Genomic DNA, 23493 nt, shown 5'->3' on the forward strand with positions numbered 1-23493 from the left:
CTGATTACCTTGAATTTTTCTAAATGCCCTGCCATAACGTCTTTAAAAATAGCTTCTAATATTTTCCCTAAGACACGACCCTAGGAAACCAAGCTACAGCTTAGGACTTTATTCAAAATAAGATAAAAGAAGTCTGGTAATAGCATAATTTTATTTTGAAAACAAAAATAACTTGCATTTATATAGTGTTTTTCACAGAGGTGTCATCAGAAATAAATGCATGTTGACTCAAAGGAGATGATATTAGGAGAGATGACCAAAAGCTTGGTCAACGAGGTGGGTTTTGAGGAGAAAGTACAAATGAAGAAGCAGAGGGGTTTTGGTAGGGAGTCCAGTGCATGGTACCTAAGCAGTTTATGGTGAGTTGAAAGGGGGAAGCACGAAAGATCAGAGATTGGAGGACTTGTGGTGATAGGGCTAGAGGAGATTACAGTGGTATGGAGGGACAAAGCCATCAAGGGATTAAAACACATAGATCAGAATTTTATATTGGAGATGTTGGGGAAACCAGGAGCTAATGTAAGTCAGCAAGACAGTGTTGATATGTTGGTAGCCTTTGGTGCGGGATATGATACGAGCATGAGTTTTGGGTAGGCTAAACTTTATGTAGGGTGGAGGATAGGTGACAGGCAAGGAGAGAAGTGGAACAGATGGGTCTGTAGGTGAAAAATCATTAAGGAGGATTTCACGTTAGTGGTGGGCACAGGTGATGTGACCGAAGTGGAAGTTGGTAGTCTTTGCGGTCAGAGAGAATATGAGGTCAGGAGCTCAGTCCAGAGTCAAACAGGACATAGGACAAGAAAGTTGGGAACAGATTAATTCAATTTGAAAGACAGTGGCGGAGCAGGAGGATGTAGTCAATGGCAAGTATATGAAGTTTGTTGTGGGGTCAATCTGTGATTGGAGGTAGTGGAGAAATAGAGATGGGTATCATTAGTTTTCATGTGGAAGCTGACCCTTTGTCTCTGGATGATGTCTCCTAAAGAGCATCACGTAGATGAAGATGGGCCAATGATAGATCCTACTTAAAACAAAGTCAGAAATATGAGTAGAAGAATGAATGGGAAACTCAGATGAAATGTTTTCACATGAAAGCTTATTAGAAGATTGACTGCTTTACCACAAATGGCTACTGAAGCTGAGAGTATTACATAATTTAAAAGGGAATTACAGAGGTACTTGAAAAGGAAAAATTTAAAAGGGCACTGAAAATAGAGTTAGAATAGATACTTCTAGGTAATGCTGGTAAAGGAATGATGAGCCAATTATCCTCCTTATGTGCTGCAATTTCTCTAATTCTATGAATACTTAAAGGTCGATTTTACAAACGTGCACAAAGTCTTGTCAATAGCATTACATATTAGGAAATCATGGGTGTGCACTCCTCAATTTTCCATTCATAAATATGGGACATAAAATCATGGAGTATACATCTGGAAGAATAATTTTGTAAAATTTGCAGTTTAGAATTTTTCCATAAAGTTTAATTATGGTGCCAGTATCAATTAAAATTAAATGTTCAGAAGTTTAATAAGTTTGAAAAATCCCGAGAGCAGAGGTGGCTATCATAAAATTTACACCCAAATAGGTTTTTCAAAAGTTGAGTGGCATGTCCCAAATAAATTAGCCATATGCTAGAAGTGACAAAACAGCCCTACAGATAGTGAAATTTTCATATTGATAACTTCCTATTAGTTGATCAGATTTATTACATTTAAAAAAGATGTCAGATTAGAAATTGTTGGTGTAATATTCATGGATAAACTGTTTCTGAGATTACATATTCCTGCTAGTTTACAGTATATATTGTTTGCAGTTTATGAGCTAGCCAATGGAAAAGCAGCAGTATTATTTCTTTACATCCAACCATTTGCTCTCCAACTTTGCACTGGGGTCCTAAAACCAGTGGTAGGACCCTGATTTGCAAATTCCAGATGCCTGAAACCTGTTTCAATTTGGCAGCCCACGCGTTTCTCAGGGAGATCAGGCATGAAATTAATCTCTCCAAACCTTAATTTGTTTGCCCCAAAAACGGGTGAAACAAGCTTAAATTCCACGCTCATCCCTTCTTTGTGTTCAAGGTACTAAATGGCAATATAAGAGCAACTGATGACTCTCTGGGAAATTCAGCAAATCTGTTGGATGTATTGTTCTTACATGCTGCAGCCTTTAGTCAGTGATGAAAGGAATAAAGTGTAGGTTCTGCTAATAACACATCCGTAGCCTCCTTGATACATCTGTGGACCACTGACCCCAACACTAGTCTGGGAGGAGTCTGGTACATATAAACCGGGGGCCACATTGTTACATGTAGGAGATGGCATAGCTGAGTCAATTACTCTCATTACCCTGCTCAGTTACAGCCTTCTTAAGCACATCTCTACTGCCATTGCAAGGTAGCAGTGCTTGGTATAGCAGACCTACCATGCAGTGGAGTAAAGTGCTTTAATATCATGCCACAAATGCCATTTAATATGTGGCAGGCCTTTCCTGCTCTGGCTCGTCCTCCTCTACCATGTTTAATGCTATTAGAACTGTGGCTGTAGTAGCTACAAAGCAAGAAAGTGGAAAGGAAATCTCAATCTCAAATCATAAACTTTCTTCTAGCAGCCTCTCCCTTAACACCTGTTGGCAAGATTAATGCATTGTATTAAAATGCATTCATACAATAATATGAAATGAGCCCCACTAAATAACAATTATGATCCTTAATTACTGCATCACGTGTTTTGAGCTCTTTAGTGCTCACACATCACTTTCACCCTCCAGCAATATTGCTTGTGTCAGAAAAAGCAAGACCTATAGCACACTTCTGACATTTCTGCCCAATGTTGCTCAATTGTCACTGACACTGGGTGACAGCCGGTCATTCTATGTTACCAGAAACAGAAAATTCTATTAAAAGCATTTTATTCAGTTTTTAATCAAGATTGCTTTAGATACTGAAACTAAAGGGCACAAAGTATGAGAAATGTTCAAATTCTATTATTTTCCTTCACAAGAAAGGTGTGCCATATCTGATTTAAACCTTTAGTTAATAAAAAAAATTATGGAATACCGAATTATGGAATTACTCAGTATTATTAAACACCTGATACTATGTAAAACTGTATATACAATTTGAGTATCCAACATAAATCTATCTCTAATTAACGGTTCAGTAAATTACATTGAAACCTTATTCATACTTCAGCTGCAAATTTGCTCTATGAGTCACACTGGCCAAGTGCAAACTACTGTTATTACATTAGTGAAGCAAAATCTCCCACCTCTTGTTCTCAGAACTGGGCTGAGCTGCAAGACAAAGAAGTTTATAGTAAGCTGATATAAATGGAGGTAACTCACCTATATTTTTTTGTAATCAAAAAAAGCTCTGCATGTGTTATGTAATCCATAATAGTGTCCAGCATAATATAGTAACTGAATCTGGGCAACTATTACCATTAACCCAAGAAAATCACAATTACTCTTGGTTATCCTGATCTGCACTGAATGTTATCTGTATAGCCTGAATTATAAGCATGCGAAATAAATTGTACATAGTATGGACAATAGTATATTTGCCTCCTTTCTCCCCCCAGTTAAAAATTCTGTAAAATGTTAATTTTTTCATTCTGCAATGTTAAAAACAAACTCCAAAGGGATAAATAAGGGAGGGAACCGGGTGGCAGAAGAGGAGGAATTGCTTCCCATTATGCAGAAAAACATTCACAATATATATTTGAACTTCAATCCCACTTAGGTCTCCAGATTATACTAAATTTTGCTGTGTTCTAGTCTTTCACAAATTTGCCCTATTTCCTCAAAAAGAACTTAAAAACATTATCATGCAGCATATCCCTAACCATTTATCCCTATGGAAGCACATGGCAAAATATAGAACATAGAACAGTACAGCACAGTACAGGCCCTTCGTCCCACGATGTTGTGCCGAACCTTTAACCTACTCTAAGATCAAACTAGCTACCTACCCTTCATTCTACTATCATCCATGTGCCTATCCAAGAGTCGTTTAAATGTCCCTAATGTATCTGCTTCTACCACCACCGCTGGCAGCGCATTCCACGCACCCACCACTCTCTGTGTAAAGAACCTACCTCTGACATCTCCCCGAAACCTTCCTCCAATCACCTTAAAATTATGCCCCCTGGTGATAGCCCTTTCCACCCTGGGAAAAAGTCTCTGGCTATCCACTCTATCTATGCCTCTCATCATCTTGTACCCCTCTATCAAGTCACCTCTCATCCTTTTTCGCTCCAATGAGAAAAGCCCTAGCTCCCTCAATCTTTCTTTGTAAGACGTGCCCTCCAGTCCAGGCAGCATCCTGGTAAATCTCCTCTGCACCCTCTCTAAAGCTTCCACATCCTTCCTATAATGAGGCGACCAGAACTGAACACAATATTCCAAGTGTGGTCGAACCAGGGCCTTATAGAGCTGCAGCATAACCTCGCGGCTCTTAAACTCAATCCCCCTGTTAATGAAAGCCAACACACCATATGCCTTCTTAACAACCCTATCAACTTGGGTGGCAACTTTGAGCGATCTATGGACATGGACCCCAAGATCCCTCTGTTCCTCCACACTACCAAGAATCCTGTCTTTAAGCCTGTATTCCGCATTCAAATTCGACCTTCCAAAATGAATCACTTCACACTTTTCCAGGTTGAACTCCATCTGCCACTTCTCAGCCCAGCTCTGCATCCTGTCAATGTCCCGTTGCAACCTACAACAGCCTTCCACACCATCCACAACTCCAGTAACCTTCGTGTCATCGACAAACTTGCTAACCCAGCTTTCCACTTCCTCATCCAAGTCATCTATAAAAGTCACAAAGAGCAGAGGTCCCAGAACAGATCCCTGCGGAACACCACTGGTCACCGAGCTCCAGGCTGAATACTTTCCATCTACTACCACCCTCTGTGGTATATCACAAATATCACACGGAAAATAGTGGAAGTGGCGTATGCCTTGTAATTGGATCCATAGCAAGTTCTGTTCCACATTAATCAAACAAGTCCTACAGATGTGTATACAGAATAGCTAACCACGAAAACAAGGAACCAGGAAATTTATGCTAAAGTGTGTAATTACCATTAATTGTTTCCATCCATGTGTAACTTCCACCGGACGTCAAATGAAATGATTTCAAAATGTATGACACAACAAACCTCTTTATCCAGATTTTAAAATAATTGTACACAATTTTAAAAATTAGATGAAGTAAAATTTAGTATTTTCATTTTTGAAAGCCAAGCCATCTTAATATCTGACAGGTGCATTAGATTAGGTGGAAAAAAAGAATTAATATTGAACTTTTCAGTAGAGAAAAGTTAAACACAATAGTATATTTTCTCTTCTTCTGTCCACTGCCACACCCACCCCAAAGGGTATATGGTTCCAGGGCCACCACAGTTCCTCTGGTCTGTCACCAAGTGGTCATTCTTCAAGCTGAGCCCAATGCTGTCCTCCTGTGAATTCTATACACATAGACTTTTCAGGAGCGACCAATTTAGTAATCAAGAATGAAAACCCTCGCTGATTTCTCCTTCCCTAAATTGAGGACACCAAGGTAGCACTCTTACTGTTGTCTTGACTAAAACAGCTTAACACATCACAGACTAAGGGTTAAATCTGGGACTTTCCTATCTTGTACAGTTCACTATTACAGTACACAGTGACACTTTTTATTTAGCCTATGTTGCATCTCCAAATTTTCAACCATTTTTCCACAGAAAGGGTATGGATATGAGTTACATTGAAGTGTTATTTTTACATGAAAGTGAGTTCACAAAAGTTTAGGATCTATCTTAGAGCCACATGCTGGATCCATTGTGACAAAGAAGGGATTTTTTAAAACATCACCAATAAGCTAATGAGCTGTTTGCCATTTCAATCCAGGACAATAAGAGGACGGTTGTAGTTGTTTGAGGCTAGTTGTTGTGGTTATTGAATCTTTGAAGGATACTTTGAAGGACAGGCCCAGTGGACTCACAGGGTATAGTAGAAGTACTAAATGAGTACTAAAAATGCTTTCTATGAGAATGTAATAAATGCATATAAATGCAAATATTCCTTTTCAAAGGGCATTGCTCCCTTAGATGATATTCTTAAAAAAACATAAATGCACAAAACAAAAATGTTCATTTATACACCTAACAATACTAGAAGTGAAGATGTAGTACTTCTGCTGCACCGCTATTTTGGTGACAATAACTACAATGTTGTGGTGAAGCTTATACAGTGCCAAAAAATAAGATTAAGTGCATCTGGCAGCACTAGATCAAGGAAGATTTCCTTGCCTCCATTCGCAGCATTTGGTATATTATGATCCTGTGGCATGTTAATGGGCAACGGTAAAGAGAAAGAGAAAAACTGCGAGGGCCTCCACTGAAACCTAACCCTCAGTGGTAACTGAGTTTAGAAAGGAATTTTACTCAGCGTCTGGTGAGAATAATAGCAAAGTTTGTGAAAAATCTAAGAATACCTTAAGAACACAAACATTATTTATAACAGTTTTACATGTAAAGCTATGTACTCCAATAGTACATGGTCAAATGTATCAATGAAGAAAGAGACACTGCCACAGTAGGCAAGCCTTTTTTGAAAGCATAAACATTACTGTTGCTGATGACCATTGAGCATTTATTGCATTCACCATACATTCCTAGCAGAAATGCTAACCCAATAAACATACAAGAGAAAATGAGAGAGAGGGAGAGGGAGGGAGAGGGGGAGAGTTTTTATCGGCCAATACAGTCTATGGTAATTTCTAGGCTATACAGTATCTAATCTAAGGTTTCTCATTCCCTGTCTCCCAAGAGGTGATAATTTATGCTGGGGTACATTTCAAGAGTAGCATTTTAATACCTCATTCAAGTGTCCATGAGTTTTGTCAAGGCACTCAACTACTGGGGGCATACCTCACCTCATGGCAACAAATATTTTTGAGCTAGGATCACTCAGGAGCAGAAAACCAATCATTCCCCTTCCCAGTCTAATGGTACTGAGGCCAATAGTACTGATCAACTGGAGATAACTCAGCACAGATCAAAGATCTGGAACCTGTGTGGTCTGGATTTTTTTTAAATTCATGTGTGGGATGTGGGCGTCGCTGGCTAGGCCAGCATTTATTGCCCATCCCTAATTGCCCTTGAACTGAGTGGCTTGTTAGGCCATTTAAGAGTCAACCACATTGCTCTGGGTCTGGAGTCACATGTAGGTGAGACCAAGTAAGGACAGCAGATTTCCTTCCTGAAAGGACATTAGTGAACCAGATGGGTTTTTACAACAATCGACAATGGTTTGTTTCATGGTCGCCATTAGACTAACTTTTTAATTCCCGATTCATTAATTGAATTCAAATGTCACCATCTGCCATGGTGGGATTCAAACCCATGTCCTCAGAGCACTAGCCCCGGGCCTCTGGATTACTAGTCCAGCATCATTACAATTATGCCACGACCTCCCCTTGTTGAGTACCATATCGATTAGTGTAATGCAGATGAGCTTGGCCATATGATACCTGACCAATATTTGATTAATTATTTTAATATTACTGAGGGTGTTTCCACACAGTCTGCCATTGCATAAATAAGTAACCAATCTTATTGCGACCTTTATCTGTACCCAAGGATGATGCAAATTCATTACAGGGGCTATGCTCCATGCCCGTGCCTGCTACACAGCATATCTTGCACAAAAATACAAATAAATTAAGCTTGTACCTTGTCTTCTGAGCTCTCAATATCAGTTGAGTCATCTGCTGTCAGTGATGACCTTCTTCTATCCTGACGTGTTAGGTGTTTTGTTTTACACTGGCGCTTTCCTGAAGGTTTCTCTCGTTCTGTGTTTGAATACTTTGGTGAAACTGGTGAATATAGATGATCCTCTTCCCCTCCAGAACACAAGACACCCAGTTTGCGGCTTTCCTTGTTTCTCTGTCGTTTAGCTGACGATCGCGACACTGGTGCGCTGATTTTTTGCTGTACTTGCCAGTTACTGCTTGTTGCACCAGATGGAACTGTCCTTTTCCTTGGAGATACTGGAGGTGTACAGAAACCTAAAAAAATGTTCACATAACTTTCAGTAATCAGTTCTTGAAATTTAGACTTAGCAGTTGACTAGTTTGTTGGTACTGTCCTTTTATATAATTTGAACACTGACCACATTTTAAATTTTTTATATCATGCTATAGATGTGAGAACACTCAGTGGTCAGCTGCAGAATACAGTGTTCCAGAATTAAGGAACATTTATTCAAGACACATGTCCACAGATAAGAGAACAAATTACTTTTGCATCAACTTGGGACACCCAATATAAGCAGGGCAGTGAAATGTTGGCAAATGTCCGGCCTCATCCATTCTGAAACTGCCTACAATTTTGGGTTTGGTATATTAACATAGAATGGAAAATCATAATTAATGCCTGTGATTGGTTGATCACTCATTAGTGGGTGGAAAGTTCTGCACTTTTGGGTGGAGGGTGGGTGGAATTAGCTCTCAGAGCAAGGAACCATGTCAGTAAGCAGTTATGGTCGCAACTAGGCCCCTGCTACAGATGAGGCAGTTGAAGTTTTGTTGCAGCATTTGTGGCAGAGGAAGGACATCCTTTTTCACACTGATGAGTATGAGATAAGTTGCAGGTTGGGTTAAGTTACTTGTCAGGAAGTGTCAGATAACGACGATATTAGCAACATAGTGCAGCCGTCCTTGCTTCAATGCCAGAAGCTTAATGGCCTCACTAGGAGTTGTTTTTTTATTATTTTCATGGGGCGTGTGCATCACTGGCAAGGCCAGCATTTGTTGCCCATCCCTAATTACCCTTGAGAAGGTGGTGGTGAGCTGCTTTCTTAAACAGCTGCAGTCCATCTGTTGTGGGTAATCCCACGGTGCTGTTAGGGAGGGAGTTTCGGGATTTTGATCCAGCGACAGTGAAGGAACAGCGGTATATTTCCAAGTCAGGATGGTGTGTGACTTGGAGAGGAACTTGCAGGTAGTGGTGTTCCCACGTGTCTGCTGCCCTTGTCCTAGGTGGAAGAGGTCGTGGGTTTGGAAGGTGCTGTCAAAAGAGGCATGGTGAGTTGCTGCAGTGCATCTTATATGTGGTACACCCTGCTTCCACTGTGCATCGGTGGTGGAGTGAGTGAATGTTTAAGGTGGATGGGGTGCCGATCAAGCAAGCTGCTCTGTCCTGGGTGCTGTCAAGCTTCCTGAGTGTTGTTGGAGCTGCACCCATCCAGGCAAGTGGAGAGTATTCCATCACACTCCTGACTTGTGCCTAGCGGATGGCGAACAGGCTTTGGGGAGTCAGGAGGTGGGTTACTTGCCGCAGAATGCCTAGCCTCAGACCTGCTCTTGTAGACACAGAATTTATGTGGCTGCTCCAGTTCAGTTTCTGGTCAATGGTAACCCCCAGGATGTTGACAGTGGGGGATTCAGTGATGGCAATACTGTTGAATGTCAAGGGGAGATGGTTACATTCTCTCTTGTTGGAGATTGTCATTGCCTGGCACGTGTGCCACTTATTAGCCCAAGCCTGAATGTTGTCCAGGTCTTGCTGTATATGGACACAGACTGCTTCAATGTCTGAGGAGTTGTGAATGGTACTGAACATCGAACAATCATCAGCAAACATCCCGACTTCTGACCTTATGATGGAGGGAAGGTCATTGCTGAAGCAGCTGAAGATGGTTGGGCCTAGGACACTACCCTGAGGAAACCCTGCAGCGATGTCTTGGGGCTGAAATGATTGGCCTCCAGCAACCACAACCATCTTCCTTTGTGCTAGGTATGACTCCAACCAGTGCAAAGTTGTCCCCTGATTCCCATTGACTTCAAAATGGCTAGGGCTCCTTGATGCTACCTTTGGTCAAATGCTGCCTTGATATCAAGGGCAATCACTCTCACCTCACTAAGGTAGGGTACCTTACTGTAACCTCATTAATATCCAGTGTATTAAGTATAAGTGGACTAAAAGACTCCATTCCACCCAAAATGTCTTACACTACTTTTCTAGCTTTAAATGGCTCTTTTTTATGCCCACAGGTACAGTTCACAGCACTTTCCTTTCCCAAGAATACCTCTTTCATTAATGTTCTTAACTACTGCACCTCCTTACAACTACTGCCAAATACAGCAACTGCATGATGTACATTTCTGTTATATCAACACCTATGGATACCAGCATGACACATGTTGTATTTCATACCACTATAGTATTGTTAATAAAAACATAAGAAATGGGAACAGGAGTAGGCCATTCAGCCCTTCAAGCCCACTCCACCATTCAATAAGATCATGGCTGATCTTCTACTTCAACACCATTTTCACTATCCCCGTAACCCTTGATGTCTTTAATATGTAGAAATCTATCGAGCTCAGTCTTGAACATACAAGAACACAAGAAATAGTAGCAGGAGTAGACCATATGGCCCATCAAGCCTGCTCCACCATTCAAAATGATCATGGCTGATCTTAGGATTCAACTCCATTTTCCTGCCCACTCCCCATATCCCTTGATTCCCTGAGAGACCAAAAATCTATCTATCTGAGCCTTAAATGTATTCAACAATGGAGCATCCACAACCCTCTGGGGTAGAGAATTCCAAAGATTCACAACCCTTTGAGTGAAGTAATTTCTCCTCATCTCAGTCCTAAATGATCGGTGCCTTATCCTGAGACTGTGCCCCTGTGTTTTAGATTCCCTGACCACTGGAAATAATCTCTCAGTTTCTACCCTATTTAGCCCCTTTAGAATCTTATATGTTTCAATGAGATGACCTCTCATTCTTCTAAACTCCAGAGAATATGGGCCCAATTTACTTAGCCTCTCATCATAGGACAATCTCCTCATCCCAGGGACCAATCTAGTGAACCTTCGCTGTACCGCCTCCAATGCAAGTATATCCTTTCTTAAATATGGAGACCAAAACTGCACACAGTATTCCAGATGTAGTCTCACCAAATCCCTGTGCAACTGTAGCAATACTTCCTTATTCATGTACTCCAATCCCCTTGCAATAAAGGCCAACATGCCATTTGCCTTCCTAATTGCTTGCTATACCTGCATGTTAACTTTCTGCGTTCCTTGTACAAGCACACCAAAGTCTCTTTGAACACTGACACTTGCAAATTTCACATCTTTTAAAAAATATTCTGCTTTTCTATTCTTACAACCAAAGTACATAACTTCACACTTCCCTACATTATACTCCATTTGCCATCTAGTTGCCCACCCACTGAACCTATCTATATCTCTCTGTGTCCTCCTCACAGCTTACCTTTCCACCTACCTTTGTATCATCAGCAAATCTACATACATTACTCTCTGTCTCTTCATCTAAGTCATTAATATAGATTGTAAATATCTGAGGCCCCAGCACTGATCCTTGCGGCACTCCACTATTTACTGACTACAAACTTGAAAATGCCCCATTTATGCCCACGCATTGTTTCCTGTCTGTTAACCAATCATGCTAATATAGTACCCCAACTCCATGAGCCCTTACCTTACCTATTAACCTTTTGTGTGGCACCTTATCGAATGCCTTTTGGAAATCCAGGTGTATTACATCAATACCAAGACCAATACTGTACACAGTACTCCAGATGTGGTCTCACCAATACCCTGTATAACTGAAGCACAACCTCCCTACTTTTAAATGATTACATTCTATTAGCTTTCTTAATTACTTGCTGAACCTGCATACTAACCTTTTGCAATTCATGCACTAGGACACCCAGATCCCTCTGCATCTCGGAGCTCTGCAATCTCTCACCATTTAGATAATATGCTTCTTTTATATTCTTCCTAACAAAATGGACAATTTCACATTTTCCCACATTATACTCCATTTGTCAGATCTTTGCCCACTCACTTAACCTATCTGGATCCCTTTGTAGCCTCCTTATGTCCTCTTTACAACTTACTTTCCTACCTATCTTTGTGTTATCAGCAAATTTAACAATCATATCTTTGGTCCCTTCATCTAAGTCATTTATATAAATTGTAAAATGTTGAGGCCCCAGCACCGATCCCTGCGGATTCGTCACATCTTGCCAACCAGAAAATGACCCATTTATGCCTACTCTGTGTTTCCTATTCGTGTCTTATGATCTTGCATTCAATCCACATTTTACAGCAAAATTATGGAACATCTAGCAAACCACAATGAAATGTGATACTTTTGCTGACTATACTAGCTGTTTTCTGTTTGCCAGGCAGATGACATTTCTAAAAGTTAAAATTTGGTGCCTCATCAATATAATTCAGATGAGTGCTAGCAACCACATTTGGGTTGTAGGGTGGAAGCTGGTGGTTCCATGATTGAGCCATGCCATGCTGGAATTCAACACTAAATGGGAGGGAGAGGAGTGTGCACCCAGCAAGAGGCCACAGTATTCTGTAGAGTAGTTCACAGCTTATTAAGTGGTAGCCTCAGAGCTGGCAAAGGTGAACCACAAGCAACATCTTTAGTCTTTTGTAAGTTGCACACAAAATTATGTAGCATGTAGCAAACCATGATAATGTGTGATGCTTTAGCTGCACTATATTGGAAGGCAGCTGCCCAATCTTTCAAGACATTAAATCATTGCTTTAGTCTGCCTATGATGTGATTGATGATGGTTCTCATGGTTGCATGATCTCATTGTACATAAGCTCTGCTGCTTACATGACTGCAATAAAGGAACTGTGAGCCAGGACTGCAGCCAATATCTCTAGTTTGACAGATCTAAAGGAAAGTTTTGCTGAGAGAACGTAACAGAGGCTTGCTGGATTGCCTAAGAGTAAAGGCATCACCATTGAGCTGGACTTTGATTGGCCAGTAACCTTTCTGGTTCCTATACAAGCTACTACTGTGTGCAAGAGCTCTTAGGGCTACAGAGAATCATAAAATATTATAGCACAGAAATAGGCCATTCAGCCAATGAGGTGCTTGTGTGGTTCTCTACTGTGAGGGACTTAGTCTAATCCCACTCTCCTGCTCACCCTCCATAGCCTTCAATATTCCTATTTTTCAATAAACTATCTAATTTCCTTTCACAAGTTTGTTGCACATTCCAAACACACTCTATGCAAACATTTTTTTTCTAATCTCCCACTTAATTTTTTGGTACTTTCTAAGGATCTGTATGAGTTCGACATTACCTCTCAGCTTTTGTATCCTATGCCTCGAGATTGAAAAAAAGATTCAACGTGCTTTTATTATGGCCTTGTTTACTTGCACTGCAGCTTACAATGACCTGTGCAATTGGACACCAAGGACCCTCTGCTCTTCTAGACTGTTAACATCTTAACATTTATTTCTGAAATCGATTACAGTACTTCAGATTTCTCTACATTAAACTTACATAAGGGCAATTGTGAGGGCATGAAAGCAGAGCTAGCTAAAGTGAACTGGCAAATCAGGTTAAGGGATAGGTCAATAGAGATGCATTGGCAGACATTTAAGGGGATATTTCAGAATACACAGAATAGATACGTTTCAATGAGAAAGAAAAATTCCAAGGATGGGACCCACCATCCGTGGTTAACTAAAACAGATAAAGATAGTATCGAACTCAAAGAAAAAGCCTATAATTGTGCAAAGGTGGGAGGCAGGTCAGAAGATTGGACAGAATATAAAAAACAGCAAAGAATGACTAAAAGATTGATAAGGAAGGTAAAATTAGAGTATGAGAGAAAGCGAACTAGAAATATAAAGAGTTTCTACAGATATTTTAAAAAGAAAAGAGTTAACAAAGTGAGCGTTGGTCAATAGAAAGTGAGTCTGTGGAATTAATAATGGATAATAAGGAGATGGCAGATGAATTGAACAGATATTTTGCATCGGTCTTCACTATTAAGGATACAAGTAACATCCCAGTATCAGCTGTAAGTCGGGAAATGGAAGGGAGGGAGGAACTGAAGAAAACTACTATCACCAGGGAAGTGGTACTGAACAAATGGGTGGAGTTGCGGGCTGACAAGTCCCGGTGTCCTGATGGACTTCATCCTAGGGGGCTAAAAGAAGTGGCTAGTGAGATAGTTGATGCGTTAGTTTTAATTTTCAAAAATTCCCTAGATTCGGGGAAGGTTCCGTTAGATTGGAAAATAGTGAATGTAACTCCTTTATTCAAAAAGGGAGGGAGACAGAAAGCAGGAAACTACAGACCAGTTAGCTTAACATCTGTCTTAGGGAAAATATTAGAAGCTATTATTAAAGACAGTATAGCAGAGCATTTAGAAAAATTCAAGGTAATCAGGCAGAGTCAACATGGTTTTGTGAAAGGGAAATCATGTTTAATCAATTTATTGGAGTTCTTTGAGGGTGTTATATTTGCTGTGGATAAAGTGGAACCAGTGGATGTATTGTACTTAGATTTCCAGAAGACATTTGATAAGGTTATTGCAGAAAATAAAAGCTCATGGTGTAGGGAGTAACGTAATTGGCATGGATAGAAGATTGACTAGCTAACAGGAAACAGAGAAGCATAAATGGGTCATTTTCTGGTTGGCAAGATGTAACGAGTGTTGTGCCACAGGGATCTGTGCTGGGGCCTCAACTTTTTACAATTTATAAATGACTTAGATGAAGGGACTGAAGGTATGGTTACTAAATTTGCTGATGACACAAAGATAGATAGGAAAATAACTTGTGAAGAGGACATAAGGGGGCTACAAAAGGATATAGAAAGGTTAAGTGAGTGGGAAAAGATCTGGCAAATGGAGTATAATGTGAGAAAGTGGGAAATTGTCCATTTTGGGAGGAGGAATAAAAAAAAAAGCACATTATCTAAATGGTGAGAGATTGCAAAGCTCTGAGATGCAGAGGGATCTGGGTGTCCTAGTGCAACAATCGCAAAAGGTTAGTATGCAGGTACAGCACGTTATTCGGAAAGCTAATAGAATGTAATCGTTTTTTGCGAGGGGAATCAAATACAAAAGTAGGGAGGTTATGCTTCAGCCATACAGGGCATTGGTGAGACCACATCTGGAGTACTGTGTACAGTATTGGTCTCCTTATTTAAGGAAGGATGTAAATGCGTTGGAGGCAGTTCAGAGAAGGTTTACGAGACAAATACCTGGAATGGGCAGGCTGTCTTATGAGGAAAAATTGGACAGGCTAGGCTTGTATCCCCTGGAATTTAGAAGAGTAAGAGGTGCCTTGATTGAAACATATAAGATCCTGAGGAGTCTTGACAGGGTGGATGTGGAAAGGATGTTTCCCCTTGTGCGGGAATCTAGAACTAGGGGTCACTGTTTAAAAATAAGGGGTCACCCATTTAAGACAGAGATGAGGAGAAATTTTTTTCTCAGAGGGTTGTGAGTCTTTGGAATTCTCTTCCTGAAAAGGCGGTGGAAGCAGAGTCTTTGAATATTTTTAAGGCAGAGGTAGATAGATTCTTGATATGCAAGGGGGTGAAAGGTTATTGGTGGTATGTGGCAATGTGGACTAATCAGTTCAGCCATGAATTTATTGAATGGCGGAGCAGGCTCGAAGGGCCGAGTGGCCTACTCCTGCTCCTAATTCGTATGTTCCATCAGATATAGGCAACATATCAACTTAAAAAGATGCCAATCAAAAATATTTAAGAACAAAGAACAGTACAGCACAGGAACAGGCCATTCGGCCCTCCAAGTCTGCGCCGATCTTGATTCCTGCCTAAACTAACACCTTCTGCACTTCCGGAGCCCATATCCCTCTATTCCCTTCCTATTCATATATTTGTCAAGATGTCTCTTAAACGTCGCTATTGTATCTGCTTCCACCACCTCCCCTGGCAGCAAGTTCCAGGCACTCACCACCCTCTGTGTAAAAAAACTTGCCTCGCACAACTCCTCTAAACTTTGCCCCTCTCACTTTAAACCTATGTCCCCTAGTAACTGACTCTTCCACCCTGGGAAAAAGCTTCTGACTATCCACTCTGTCCATGCCGCTCATAACTTTGTAAACCTCTATCGTGTCGCCCCTCCACCTCCGTCGTTCGAGTGAAAGCAATCCGAGTTTTTCCAACCTCTCATCATAGCTAATGCCCTCCAGACCAGGCAACATCCTGATAAACCTCCTCTGTACCCTCTCCAAAGCCTCCACATCCTTCTGGTAGTGTGGCGACCAGAATTGCACGCAATATTCTAAGTGTGGCCTAACTAAGGTTCTGTACAGCTGCAACATGACTTGCCAATTTTTATACTCTCTGCCCCGACAGATGAAGGCAAGCATGCCGTATGCCTTCTTGACTACCTTATCCACCTGCGTTGCCACTTTCAGTGACCTGTGGACCTGTACGCCCAGATCTCTCTGCCTGTCAATACTCCTAAGGGTTCTGCCATTTACTGTGTACCTCCCACCTGCATTCTTTTGGGCCTCCTTATCTCGAGAGACAATGGATACGCGCCTGGAGGTGGTCAGTGGTTTGTGAAGCAGCGCCTGGAGTGGCTATAAAGGCCAATTCTGGAGTGACAGGCTCTTCCACAGGTGCTGCAGAGAAATTTGTTTGTCGGGGCTGTTGCACAGTTGGCTCTCCCCTTGCGCCTCTGTCTTTTTTCCTGCCAACTACTAAGTCTCTTCGACTCGCCACAATTTAGCCCTGTCTTTATAGCTGCCCGCCAGCTCTGGCGAATGCTGGCAACTGACTCCCACGACTTGTGATCAATGTCACACGATTTCATGTCGCGTTTGCAGACGTCTTTATAACGGAGACATGGACGGCCGGTGGGTCTGATACCAGTGGCGAGCTCGCTGTACAATGTGTCTTTGGGGATCCTGCCATCTTCCATGCGGCTCACATGGCCAAGCCTTGACCTTCCAAAATGCATTCCCTCACATTTGTCCAGATTAAACTCCATCTGCCATTTTTCCACCCAAGTCTCCAACCGATCTATATCCTGCTGTATCCTCTGACAATCCTCATCATTATCCGCAACTCCACCAACCTGTGTGTCGTCCGCAAACTTACTAATCAGGCCAGCCACATTTTCCTCCAAATCATTTATATATACTACAAACGGCAAAGGTCCCAGCACTGATCCCTGCGGAACACCACTAGTCACATCCCTCCATTCAGAAAAACACCCATCTACTGTTACCCTCTGTCTTCTGTGACTGAGCCAGTTCTGTATCCATCTTGCCAGCTCACCTCTGATCCCGTGTGACTTCACCTTTTGCACCAGTCTGCCATGCGGGACCTTGTCAAAGGCTTTACTAAAGTCCATATAGACAACATCCACTGCCCTTCCCTCATCAATCATCTTCGTCACTTCCTCAAAAAACTCAATCAAATTAGTAAGACACGACCTCCCCTTCACAAAACCATGCTGTCTCTCGCTGATAAGTTCGTTTGTTTCCAAATGGGAGTAAATCCTGTCCCGAAGAATCCTCTCTAATAGTTTCCCTACCACTGACGTAAGGCTCACTGGCCTATAATTTCCTGGATTATCCTTACCACCCTTCTTAAACAAAGGAACAACATTGGCTATTCTCCAGTCCTCTGGGACCTCACCTGTAGCCAATGAGGATGCAAAGATTTCAGTCAAGGCCCCAGCAATTTCTTCCCTTGCCTCCCTCAGTATTCTGGGGTAGATCCCATCAGGCCCTGGGGACTTATCTACCTTAATGCTTTGCAAGACACCCAACACCTCCTCCTTTTTGATAATGAGATGACTGAGACTATCTGCACTCCCTTCCCTAGGCTCATCATCCACCAAGTCTTTCTCTTTGGTGAATACTGATGCAAAGTACTCATTTAGCACCTCACCCATTTCCTCAGGCTCCACGCATAGATTCCTATCTCTGTCCTTGAGTGTGCCAACCCTTTCCCTAGTTACCCTCTTGCTCTTTATATATGTATAAAAAGCCTTGGGATTTTCCTTAATCCTGTTTGCCAATGACTTTTCATGACCCCTTTTAGCCCTCCTAACTCCTTGCTTAAGTTCCTTCCTACTGTCTTTATATTCCTCAAGTGCTTCATCTGTTCCTAGCCTTCGAGCCCTTACAAATGCTTCCTTTTTCTTTTTGACTAGGCTCACAATATCCCGTGTTATCCAAGCTTCCCGAAACTTGCCAAACTTGTCTTTCTTCCTCACAGGAACATGCTGGTCCTGGATTCTAATCAGCTGACGTTTGAAAGACTCCCACATGTCAGATGTTGATTTACCCTCAAACAGCCGCCCCCAATCTAAATTCTTCAGTTCCTGCCTAATATTGTTATAATTAGCCTTCCCCCAATTTAGCACCTTCACCTAAGGACTACTCTTATCCTTACCCACAAGTACCTTAAAACTTATGGAATTATGGTCACTGCTCCCGAAATGCTCCCCCACTGAAACTTCGACCACTTGGCTGGGCTCATTCCCCAATACCAGGTCCAGAATGGCCCCATCCCTAGTTGGACTATTTCAAGAAGCCCTCCTGGATGCTCCTCACAAATTCTGCCCCATCCAAGACCCTAGCACTAAGTGAGTCCCAGTCAATATTGGGGAAGTTAAAATCACCCACCACTACAACCCTGTTACCTTTACATCTTTCCAAAATCTGTCTACATATCTGCTTCTCTACCTCCCACTGGCTGTTGGGAGGCCTGTAGTAAACCCCCAACATCGGTTTAATCAGAAAAGAGAACTTAATAAATGCCACCTTCGTAAAAGTGCAATAATTGAATAAAAAATTATACACCCAAGTGAGCAAAACAGAGATGTAGAGGAAAAAGTACTTAAAAATATTAAAATAAATAATACATTAAAAAATATAATGCCTTTGTTTGCAACTGAACTGATATTCTGTCGAAGCACGCAAGTGGTTCTCTGTCTCACTCTTTCAGAAGTGAGGCAATGCATTGCAGAAAGAATGAAACAGTGAGAGATTATTGTTGCTTTTTATAAGATTAATCTGTGTTAGCATGTTTTTGATTATGGTGCAAGTATTGCAGTTTTTAAAGTATGCCTTCAGAAAATCAGTGCTGATGTTTCAACTCAAACTCAATAGCCCTTTAATCCACATTGTGCATACCTAATACATTTCATAACTTAATTACCCTAATATCCATTGGGATAATGTTAGAGTAAAGGGTAAAGAAGGGGGAGGAATTTCTGAAATGTGTTCAGGAGAACCTCCTTGATCAGTATGTTCTCAGCCCAACTAGAAGGGAGGCATTGCTGGATATGGTGCTGGGAAATGAGGTGGGCCAAGTGGACCAAGTGTCTGTCGGGGCACACTTGGGTAAGAGTGATCATTGTATCATAATCTTTAGACTAGTAATGCAAAAAAGTAAGGAATGAAGTAAGGTGGAATGTCTAGATTGGAAGAGAGCTAATTTAAATACGTTGAGAAGGGATCTGGTCAGGGTAAAATGGAACCAAAGACTGACAGGAAAAGCTGTATCAGAAGGGCGGCACAGTGGCACAATGGTTAGCACTGCAGCCTCACACCTCTAGCGACCCACGTTCAGTTCTGGGTACTGCCTGTGCGGAGTTTGCAAGTTCTCCCTGTGACCGCGTGTGTTTCCGCCGGGTGCTCCAGTTTCCTGCCACAGCCAAAGACTTGCAGGTTGATAGGTAAATTGGCCATTGTAAATTGCCCCTAGTGTAGGTAGGTGGTAGGAGAATGGTGGGAATGTAGTAGGGAATATGGGATTAATGTCGGATTAGTATAAATGGGTGGTTTTTGGTCGGCACAGACACAGTGGGCCGAAGGGCCTGTTTCAGTGCTGTATCTCTCTATGACTCTCTAACAATCGGTTATCATTAAGGCAGAGATGTTTCAGATACAGGCTAGGTACACTCCAACAAGGGTGAAGGTAGGGGAACCAAAAAGGGCTCCGTGGATGACGAGGGAGATAGAGAGCATGATGAAACAAAAAAGAGGGTGTATGATACATGTATGTGAATTCTTCAAGTGAGAATCAGGCCAAATACAATAAGTTGAGAGGGGAGGTAAAAAGGATAATAAGACTGGCAAAGAGAGAACATGAGAATAGAATAGCAGCCATCATAAAAGGGAACCCAAAAGTCTGCTACTGGCATGTAAATTGTAAGTGAGTAGTAAGAGGTGGAGTGGGGCCTATTAGGGACAAAGAGGGTAATATATGCTTCGAGGCTAAAATACTTAATGAGTAGTTCGTATCAGTGTTTACTGAGGAAGAGGAATCTGACAAAATATTGGTAGAAGCAGAGAGTGTAGAGGCAATGGATAGGGTAAAAATGAGAGGGGGGAGGTGCTGAAAAGGCTGGCTTGCTTAGGGTAGATAGTTCACTTGGTCCAGATGGCTTGCAACCTAGGTTGCTAAAGGAAGTGGGGGTGGAGATAGTCGAAGGGTTTGCCATAATCCTCCAATCTTTCCTTGATACAAGGGAGGTGCCAGAGGATTGGAGAGTGGAAAATGTGACAACCTTATTCAAGAAAAGGACAGTCCTAGCAACTACAGACCAATTAGTTCAACATCAGTAGTGGGTAAGGCTTTAGAAACAATAATCAGGGAAATAATCAACAGACAATTGGAGAGGTTTGAGTTAATTAATGATAGCCAGTATGGATCTGCAAAAGGGAGGTCATGCTTGACTAATCTAATTGAATTTTTTGATGAAGTAACAGCGAAGGTTGATGAAGGGAGTGCGGTGATGATGTCTATATGGATTTTAAGAAAGCATTTGATAAAGTACCACATAAAAGACTGGCTAACAAAATTCAGTCTCATGGAATAGGAGGGTTAGTATCCAATTGGATGAAAAAATGGCTTAAGGACAGAAAACAGCGAGTCGTGGAAATGGTTGTTTGGATGGTAGACAATGGTGTTCCCCAAGGATCAGTGCTGGGATTACTGCTTTTTTTGTTATATATAAATGACTTGGATCTTGGAATACAGAGTAGAATTTCAAAATTTGCCGATTTCACCAAACTTGGAGGTGTGGCAGTGAGGATGATATGAACTGCCTGTAACAGAACATACATAAGCTAGCAGAATGGGCAGGCAGGTTGCAGATGGAATTTAATACTGACAAGAGTGAAGTGATGGAAGGACTAGGAAGAGGCAATATATACTTAATGGCATAGTTCCAAAGAGTGTGCAGGAACAGAGGGACCTGGGGGTCCATGTGCATCGATCTTTGAAGTTGGCAGGACATATTGAGAGAGTGGTTAGCAAAGCATATGGGATCTTGGGCTTCATAAATAGAGGCATTGAGTACAAAAGCAGGGAAGTTATACTGAACCATTATAAAGCTCTGGTTAGGCCACAACTAGAATATTGCATTCAGTTCTGATCACCTCACTTTAGGAAGGATGTGAGGGTCCTTGAGAGGGTGCAGAGGAGATTTACCAGAATGGTTCCAGAGATGGGGGATTTTAGTTACAAGGTTAGGGTGGAAAAGCTGGGGTTATTCTCCTTAGAGCAAAGGAGATTGAGTGGAGATTTAATAGAGATGTACAAAATTATGAGAGGCATTGATAAGTTAGACAAGGAAAAACTGTTCACATTAACTAATGTACAAGGACTACAGGACACAGATTGAAAGTTTTGGGCAAGAGATGCAGGGGGAATATGAGGAAGCACTTTTTTTGTGCAGCGTCTGGTAATGACCTGGAACTTGCTGCCTACCAGGGTGGTGGAAGTGGAAACAATCAATGATTTCAAAAGGAAATTGGATGGTCACTTGAAGGAAATAAACTTGCAGGCTATGGGGATTGAGCAGGGGAGGGGGGCTGACTAGGTTGCTCTGTGGAGAGCCAGCATGGACTCGATGGGTCGAACGGCTCTGTCTGTGCCGTTAGTGACTCTATGACTCTACTCTGGCTACATGGAGTTTCTTAGTTGATTCTACGTTGTACTTTAATTTTCTTTGTAAGCGCCTTAAAATTCCCAAATTCCTTCTCCTGTTCAGCTTCATATTTAGTTCTATTCTATTCTTCAAGTTTCTCCATCACGTCAGTTCTGACGATGCCACCTTCCACCAATGCTTCTAATATGTCTTTTTTTTTCCTCATTTGAGGAGTCCCCTCCACCGTGGTTGACAGGGTTCTCAACTGTGCCAATCCCATTTCCTGCACTTCTTCCCTCACCCTTTGCCCTTCCTCCCAGAACCATGATAGGATTCCTCTTGTCCCCACCAGCATCCACACTTAACAGATCATCCTCCACCATCTCTTGTGCAATGTCACCACTAAACACCTCTTTCCCTACCCTCCCCTTTCAGAAGTCTGGTAGGATTGTTACATCTGTGACACCTTGGTCCACTTTTCCATCACCCCAACATCTGCTCCCCTTCCCATGCAAGCACAGTAGATGAAACACTTTCTCTTTCACCTCCTCCCTTCCCACCGTCCAGGGTCCCTGACACTCCTTCCAGGTCAAACAGCAATTTACTTGTACTTCTTTCAATTTAGTGATAGCTGTGGCGCCGTTGATAGCACTCTCATCTCTGAGTCACTGGGCTCCGGGTTCAAGTCCTCCAGGGTTTGAACACAAAAATCAAGGCGACACTCCAGTGCAGTAATAATCAGTGTCAGATCCAACATTACTTATAAAACATTCAATTATTGGTTATATTATGGCTGATTTAGCCAGAGAGCCAACACCCCAAAGTGGAAATCCATACCTTGTGACTTAAATCAGCCTGCTGCTCATATTTGTTTGCTTCAGTCAGGTGAATTCACCAGTATTTAGCCGAGGTACTTAGTTGGAGTGGTGTATTAAAATGTTTGCTTCCCTTTTTTGTAGAGGAAAACTTGGCATCACCTGATGTAACACAATTTGAATAGCACCTCTTGTCAGCCCACCCTGAAGCAACACTGACAGTGGTTGTGAGCCTCCCCACAAGCTAGATAATCCCATCCTTAAAGCTGCAAGAGGATGCTTACTGGCAAATGATCTGGAGAGCAATAAAAGGGGACCATCAATATTTAGATTATTGCATGAAAGTGAGAAATGGCCAGGATGAAAAAAAAATTAAAATTGCGGTCAATGTACTTCAATTTTCTTTGACTGGAAGTGCTTTAACATTTTAAAATTCCTTCTCCTGGACAAGAAAGACAAGGAGCGAACATTGGATATCGATAGACATTCCATTTTGCTCAGCAAAGTATATTATGTATTTTCTGAATTAAACAAATATACAGACTTCTCCAGATTCTGAATGTACCTTTTTCAATGTCATTTCTATTGAGGGTCCCTTCAGATCCATTTCTGCTGGATTTGGCCTCTGATCCTTTCCTGGTGTTTCTTTCTTCTAGCCTGTCTTTGACTTCTGTTTCCTTTGCCACGAGCTCTGGCTCTTTGGCTCCAGCTAACTCCTTCTTACTGAGCCGGCCTGTCTTCGAAGGAGTGGATCTGTCAGGAGACACCTGCTGCTCCCAGAGAGCTCTTAGATGGTGCAGGTGTCTTTGCTTGCGGGGATGTAGTCCTGTCAGCTCAATGCATACCTTTAGGTTTGTTACTTCACTTGAATGTGAGTCTTCTGAATTGTCTGTGGATTCATCATTCATCTCCTTCTCAGTCCATTCATCTATTGTGAAAATAGTTCA

The 23493-nt window shown here is 41.8% G+C and overlaps 1 protein-coding gene across 6 annotated transcripts in view; it reads right to left on the bottom strand.

Moving 5' to 3' along the window:
• The window catches only part of bcor (BCL6 corepressor), a 376656-nt gene that overhangs the window by 17704 nt on the left and 335459 nt on the right, over nucleotides 1–23493 (bottom strand). For all 6 annotated transcript variants that reach the window (XM_068040646.1, XM_068040645.1, XM_068040650.1 and 3 more), the window contains 2 exons: nucleotides 23112–23474; nucleotides 7725–8059 (listed from right to left, as the gene is read on the bottom strand). In XM_068040646.1, coding sequence (XP_067896747.1) covers nucleotides 7725–8059; nucleotides 23112–23474 — 698 coding nt within the window. The remainder of the gene's footprint in view (nucleotides 1–7724; nucleotides 8060–23111; nucleotides 23475–23493) is intronic.

This window comes from Heterodontus francisci, chromosome 10 (genome assembly GCF_036365525.1).
Source record: "Heterodontus francisci isolate sHetFra1 chromosome 10, sHetFra1.hap1, whole genome shotgun sequence".
Lineage (NCBI taxonomy): Eukaryota > Metazoa > Chordata > Chondrichthyes > Heterodontiformes > Heterodontidae > Heterodontus > Heterodontus francisci.